Source organism: Oncorhynchus clarkii, chromosome 4, assembly GCF_045791955.1.
Source record: "Oncorhynchus clarkii lewisi isolate Uvic-CL-2024 chromosome 4, UVic_Ocla_1.0, whole genome shotgun sequence".
Classification (NCBI taxonomy): Eukaryota; Metazoa; Chordata; class Actinopteri; order Salmoniformes; family Salmonidae; genus Oncorhynchus; species Oncorhynchus clarkii.
The window spans coordinates 92,033,023-92,040,556 of record NC_092150.1 but is presented as its reverse complement, the minus strand read 5'-3'; the positions used below and the strand labels follow the sequence as shown (position 1 = coordinate 92,040,556).

The following is a 7,534-nucleotide window of genomic DNA, read 5'->3' as shown; positions in this document are numbered from 1 at the left end:
CGACAACAACAGGTTAACAACGACAACAACAGGTTAACAATGACAGGTTAACAACGACAACGACAGGTTAACAACGACAACAACAGGTTAACAACGACAACGACAGGTTAACAACGACAACGACAGGTTAACAACGACAACGACAGGTTAACAACGACAACAACAGGTTAACAACGACAACAACAGGTTAACAACGACAGGTTAACAACGACAACGACAGGTTAACAACGACAACAACAGGTTAACAACGACAACAACAGGTTAACCACGACAACAACAGGTTAACAACGACAACAACAGGTTAACCACGACAACAACAGGTTAAAAACAACAACAGGTTAAAAACGACAACAACAGGTTAACAACAACAACAGGTTAACCACGACAACAACAGGTTAACCACGACAACAGCAGGTTAACCACGACAACAACAGGTTAAAAACAACGACAGGTTAACAACGACAACAGGTTAACCACGACAACAACAGGTTAACCACGACAACAACAGGTTAACCACGACAACAACAGGTTAAAAACAACAACAGGTTAACAACAACAACAGGTTAACAACAACAACAGGTTAACCACGACAACAACAGGTTAACAACGACAACAACAGGTTAATCACGACAACAACAGGTTAAAAACAACAACAGGTTAACAACAACAACAGGTTAACAACGACAACAGGTTAACAACGACAACAGGTTAACCACGACAACAACAGGTTAAAAACAACAACAGGTTAACAACGACAACAGGTTAACAACGACAACAACAGGTTAACCACGACAACAACAGTATAAAAACAACAACAGGTTAACAACAACAACAGGTTAACCACGACAACAACAGGTTAACCACGACAACAACAGTATAAAAACAACAACAGGTTAACAATGACAATACAACAACAGGTTAACCACGACAACAACAGGTTAACCACGACAACAACAGTATAAAAACAACAACAGGTTAACAATGACAATACAACAACAGGTTAACCACGACAACAACAGGTTAACCACGACAACAACAGGTTAACAACGACAACAGGTTAACAACGACAACAGGTTAACAACGACAACAACAGGTTAACCACGACAACAACAGGTTAAAAACAACAACAGGTTAACAACGACAACAACAGGTTAACCACGACAACAACAGTATAAAAACAACAACAGGTTAACAATGACAATACAACAACAGGTTAACCACGACAACAACAGGTTAACCACGACAACAACAGGTTAACAACGACAACAACAGGTTAACAACAACAACAGGTTAACCACGACAACAACAGGTTAACCACGACAACAACAGGTTAAAAACAACAACAGGTTAACAACAACAACAACAACAGGTTAACAACAACAACAGGTTAACAACGACAACAGGTTAACAACAACAACAACAGGTTAACCACGACAACAACAGGTTAAAAACAACAACAGGTTAAAAACAACAACAGGTTAACCACGACAACAGGTTAACCACGACAACAACAGGTTAAAAACAACAACAGGTTAAAAACAACAACAGGTTAACAACAACAACAGGTTAACCACGACAACAACAGGTTAACCACGACAACAACAGTATAAAAACAACAACAGGTTGACAATGACAATACAACAACAGGTTAACCACGACAACAACAGGTTAACCACGACAACAACAGGTTAACAATGACAATACAACAACAGGTTAACCACGACAACAACAGGTTAACAACAACAGGTTAACCAAGACAACAACAGGTTAACCATGACAACAACAGGTTAACCACAACAACAACAGGTTAACAACGTCAACCAGAATGCTGCATGACATTTCAAGCAGTTTGTCACCTTCAGATTGTGGCCCTTGTTGTTGTGATAGTGTGTGTATATAGTGTATGTAGTGTGTGTGTGTTTATGTGTAGTGTAGTGTGTACAGTGTGTGTGTGTGTATAGAGTGTGTGTAGTGTGTACAGTGTATAGTGTGTGTGTGTATAGAGTGTGTGTAGTGTGTGTAGTGTAGTGTGTCCCTCACCTTCTCCTCCTCCAGGTTCTGTCTTCTCTTCTCCTCCACAGCGGACCGTCTCCTGTCCTCCTTCCTCCTCTGTTCCTCCACCTTCCTCCTCCTCTCCTCCAGGTGTTTCTCATAGTAGTGTCTGGCCCTCTCCTCCCTCTCCTGCCACGCAGCCTCCCTGGCAGCTGATACACAAACACAAACACAAACACACACACACACACACACACACACACACCTTGGTTTCTCTATCCAGCTGGAGATATACAATGTATTTCCATTCAAAATCCTATTTAACCTAACACCCAAACCCCTAACCTCTAACCCTTAACCCTAAGATTAAAATAGCCTTTGTCCTCATGGGGACATGGGAACTGTCCGCACAGTGGAGAACTTTTTTTACTATCCTTGTGGGGATTTTTGGTCAAGGATAGAAGAACCAACCTCCCACACACACAGAGTAAGACTTGCTTTTAGGGTTTCCAGATTACAATGAAATATATCCCCCTCTAGACCGCTGATTGGCCAGCTCATCCTCCACTAGACCGCTGATTGGCTAGCTCATCCTCCTCTAGACCGCTGATTGGCCAGCTCATCCCCCTCTAGACCGCTGATTTGCGAGCTCATCCTCCTCTAGACCGCTGATTGGCCAGCTCATCCCCCTCTAGACCGCTGATTGGCCAGCTCATCCCCCTCTAGACCGCTGATTGGCCAGCTCATCCTCCTCTGGACCGCTGATTGGCCAGCTCATCCCCCTCTAGACCGCTGATTGGCCAGCTCATCCCCCTCTAGACAGCTGATTGGCCAGCTCATCCCCCTCTAGACCGCTGATTGGCCAGCTTATCCCCCTCTAGACAGCTGATTGGCCAGCTCATCCCCCTCTAGACCGCTGATTGGCCAGCTCATCCCCCTCTAGACAGCTGATTGGCCAGCTCATCCCCCTCTAGACCGCTGATTGGCCAGCTCATCCCCCTCTAGACAGCTGATTGGCCAGCTCATCCCCCTCTAGACCGCTGATTGGCCAGCTCATCCCCCTCTAGACCGCTGATTGGCCAGCTCATCCCCCTCTAGACCGCTGATTGGCCAGCTCATCCCCCTCTAGACCGCTGATTGGCCAGCTCATCCTCCTCTAGACTGCTGATTGGCCAGCTCAACCCCCTCTAGACCGCTGATTGGCCAGCTCATCCCCCTCTAGACAGCTGATTGGCCAGCTCATCCCCCTCTAGACCGCTGATTGGCCAGCTCATCCCCCTCTAGACCGCTGATTGGCCAGCTCATCCCCCTCTAGACCGCTGATTGGCCAGCTCATCCCCCTCTAGACCGCTGATTGGCCAGCTCATCCCCCTCTAGACCGCTGATTGGCCAGCTCATCCCCCTCTAGACCGCTGATTGGCCAGCTCATCCCCCTCTAGACAGCTGATTGGCCAGCTTATCCCCCTCTAGACCGCTGATTGGCCAGCTCATCCCCCTCTAGACAGCTGATTGGCCAGCTCATCCCCCTCTAGACCGCTGATTGGCCAGCTCATCCCCCTCTAGACAGCTGATTGGCCAGCTCATCCCCCTCTAGACCGCTGATTGGCCAGCTCATCCCCCTCTAGACCGCTGATTGGCCAGCTCATCCCCCTCTAGACCGCTGATTGGCCAGCTCATCCCCCTCTAGACCGCTGATTGGCCAGCTCATCCCCCTCTAGACCGCTGATTGGCCAGCTCATCCCCCTCTAGACCGCTGATTGGCCAGCTCATCCTCCTCTAGACCGCTGATTGGCCAGCTCATCCCCCTCTAGACCGCTGATTGGCCAGCTCATCCCCCTCTAGACAGCTGATTGGCCAGCTCATCCCCCTCTAGACCGCTGATTGGCCAGCTCATCCCCCTCTAGACCGCTGATTGGCCAGCTCATCCCCCTCTAGACCGCTGATTGGCCAGCTCATCCCCCTCTAGACCGCTGATTGGCCAGCTCATCCCCCTCTAGACCGCTGATTGGCCAGCTCATCCCCCTCTAGACCGCTGATTTGCGAGCTCATCCCCCTCTATACCGCTGATTGGTCAGCTCATCCCCCTCTAGACCGCTGATTGGCCAGCTCATCCTCCTCTAGACCGCTGATTGGCCAGCTCATCCTCCTCTAGACCGCTGATTGGCCAGCTCATCCCCCTCTAGACCGCTGATTTGCGAGCTCATCCCCCTCTATACCGCTGATTGGTCAGCTCATCCCCCTCTAGACCGCTGATTGGCCAGCTCATCCTCCTCTAGACCGCTGATTGGCCAGCTCATCCTCCTCTAGACCGCTGATTGGCCAGCTCATCCCCCTCTAGACCGCTGATTGGCCAGCTCATCCTCCTCTAGACCGCTGATTGGCCAGCTCATCCCCCTCTAGACCGCTGATTGGCTAGCTCATCCCCCTCTAGACAGCTGATTGGCCAGCTCATCCCCCTCTAGACCGCTGATTGGCCAGCTCATCCCCCTCTAGACCGCTGATTGGCCAGCTCATCCCCCTCTAGACCGCTGATTGGCCAGCTCATCCCCCTCTAGACCGCTGATTGGCCAGCTCATCCTCCTCTAGACCGCTGATTGGCCAGCTCATCCCCCTCTAGACCGCTGATTGGCCAGCTCATCCCCCTCTAGACCGCTGATTGGCCAGCTCATCCTCCTCTGGACCGCTGATTGGCCAGCTCATCCCCCTCTAGACCGCTGATTGGCAAGCTCATCCCCCTCTAGACCGCTGATTGGCCAGCTCATCCCCCTCTAGACCGCTGATTGGCCAGCTCATCCCCCTCTAGACCGCTGATTGGCCAGCTCATCCCCCTCTAGACAGCTGATTGGCCAGCTCATCCCCCTCTAGACCGCTGATTGGCCAGCTCATCCCCCTCTAGACAGCTGATTGGCCAGCTCATCCCCCTCTAGACCGCTGATTGGCCAGCTCATCCCCCTCTAGACAGCTGATTGGCCAGCTCATCCCCCTCTAGACCGCTGATTGGCCAGCTCATCCCCCTCTAGACAGCTGATTGGCCAGCTCATCCCCCTCAATTAACACAAGGAAGCAAGCTATATACAGGGTCAGTAGCTATATACAGGGTCAGTAGCTATATACAGGGTCAGTAGTTATATACAGGGTCAGTAGCTATATACAGGGTCAGTAGTTATATACAGGGTCAGTAGCTCTATACAGGGACAGTAGCTATATACAGGGACAGTAGCTATATACAGAGTCAGTAGCTATATACAGGGACAGTTCCAGGGTCAGTAGTTATATACAGGGTCAGTAGCTATATACAGGGCCAGTAGTTATATACAGGGACAGTAGCTATATACAGGGTCAGTAGTTATATACAGGGACAGTAGCTATATACAGGGTCAGTAGCTATATACAGGGTCAGTAGCTCTATACAGGGACAGTAGCTATATACAGGGTCAGTAGCTATATACAGGGTCAGTAGCTCTATACAGGGACAGTAGCTATATACAGGGTCAGTAGCTATATACAGGGTCAGTTCCAGGGACAGTAGCTATATACAGGGTCAGTAGCTCTATACAGGGTCAGTAGCTATATACAGAGTCAGTAGCTCTATACAGGGTCAGTAGCTCTATACAGGGTCAGTAGCTATATACAGGGTCAGTAGCTCTATACAGGGACAGTAGCTATATACAGGGTCAGTAGCTATATACAGGGTCAGTAGCTATATACAGGGTCAGTAGCTATATACAGGGTCAGTAGCTATATACAGGGTCGGTAGCTATATACAGGGTCGGTAGCTATATACAGGGTCAGTAGCTATATACAGGGTCAGTAGCTATATACAGGGTCAGTAGTTATATACAGGGTCAGTAGTTATATACAGGGTCAGTAGTTATATACAGGGTCAGTAGTTATATACAGGGACAGTAACTATATACAGGGTCAGTAGTTATATACAGGGTCAGTAACTATATACAGGGTCAGTAGCTATATACAGGGTCAGTAGTTATATACAGGGTCAGTAGTTATATACAGGGTCAGTAGTTATATACAGGGTCAGTAGCTATATACAGGGTCAGTAGTTATATACAGGGTCAGTAACTATATACAGGGTCAGTAGCTATATACAGGGTCAGTAGCTATATACAGGGTCAGTAGCTATATACAGGGTCAGTAGTTATATACAGGGTCAGTAACTATATACAGGGTCAGTAGCTATATACAGGTCTAGATGAGTGTAATTATTGTTGGGAAGGTCTAGGGTCTAGATGAGTGTAGTTCTTGTTGGGAGGGTCTAGATGAGTGTAGTTCTTGTTGGTAGGGTCTAGATGAGTGTAGTTCTTGTTGGTAGGGTCTAGATGAGTGTAGTTCTTGTTGGTAGGGTCTAGATGAGTGTGGTTCTTGTTGGTAGGGTCTAGATGAGTGTAGTTCTTGTTGGGAGGGTCTAGATGGGTGTAATTCTTGTTGGGAGGGTCTAGGGTCTAGATGGGTGTAGTTCTTGTTGGCAGGGTCTAGATGGGTGTAGTTCTTGTTGGGAGGGTCTAGGGGGTAGATGAGTGTAGTTCTTGTTGGGAGGGTCTAGATGAGTGTAGTTCTTGTTGTGAGGGTCTAGATGGGTGTAGTTCTTGTTGGGAGGGTCTAGGGGGTAGATGAGTGTAGTTCTTGTTGGGAGGGTCTAGATGAGTGTAGTTCTTGTTGTGAGGGTCTAGATGAGTGTAGTTCTTATTGGGAGGGTCTAGATGAGTGTAATTCTTGTTGGGAGGGTCTAGATGAATGCAGTTCTTGTTGTGAGGGTCTAGATGGGTGTAGTTCTTGTTGGGAGGGTCTAGGGGGTAGATGAGTGTAGTTCTTGTTGGGAGGGTCTAGATGAGTGTAGTTATTCTTGGGAAGGTCTAGATGAGTGTAGTTATTCTTGGGAAGGTCTAGATAAGTGTAGTTCTTGTTGGGAGGGTCTAGGGTCTAGATGGGTGTAGTTCTTGTTGGGAGGGTCTAGATGAGTGTAGTTCTTGTTGGGAGGGTCTAGGGGGTAGATGAGTGTAGTTCTTGTTGGGAGGGTCTAGATGAGTGTAGTTCTTGTTGGGGGGTAGATGAGTGATAGTTCTAGGGTCTAGGGGGTAGATGAGTGTAGTTCTTGTTGGGAGGGTCTAGATGAGTGTAGTTCTTGTTGGTAGGGTCTAGATGAGTGTAGTTCTTGTTGGTAGGGTCTAGATGAGTGTAGTTCTTGTTGGTAGGGTCTAGATGAGTGTGGTTCTTGTTGGGAGGGTCTAGATGAGTGTAATTCTTGTTGGGAAGGTCTAGATGAGTGTAGTTCTTGTTGTGAGGGTCTAGATGAGTGTAGTTCTTGTTGGGAGGGTCTAGGTGAGTGTAATTCTTGTTGGGAAGGTCTAGATGAGTGTAGTTCTTGTTGTGAGGGTCTAGATGAGTGTAGTTCTTGTTGTGAGGGTCTAGATGAGTGTAGTTCTTGTTGGGAGGGTCTAGGTGAGTGTAGTTCTTGATGGGAGGGTCTAGGGGGTAGATGAGTATAGTTCTTGTTGGGAGGGTCTAGATGAGTGTAGTTCTTGTT

General features: G+C 48.2%; 1 protein-coding gene across 1 annotated transcript in view; it reads right to left on the bottom strand.

Annotated features, from left to right (window-relative positions):
• The window catches only part of LOC139408082 (ensconsin-like), a 33,536-nt gene that overhangs the window by 22,317 nt on the left and 3,685 nt on the right, over window positions 1–7,534 (bottom strand). The window contains exon 4 of the mRNA XM_071151897.1: window positions 2,041–2,204. Coding sequence (XP_071007998.1) covers window positions 2,041–2,204 — 164 coding nt within the window. The remainder of the gene's footprint in view (window positions 1–2,040; window positions 2,205–7,534) is intronic.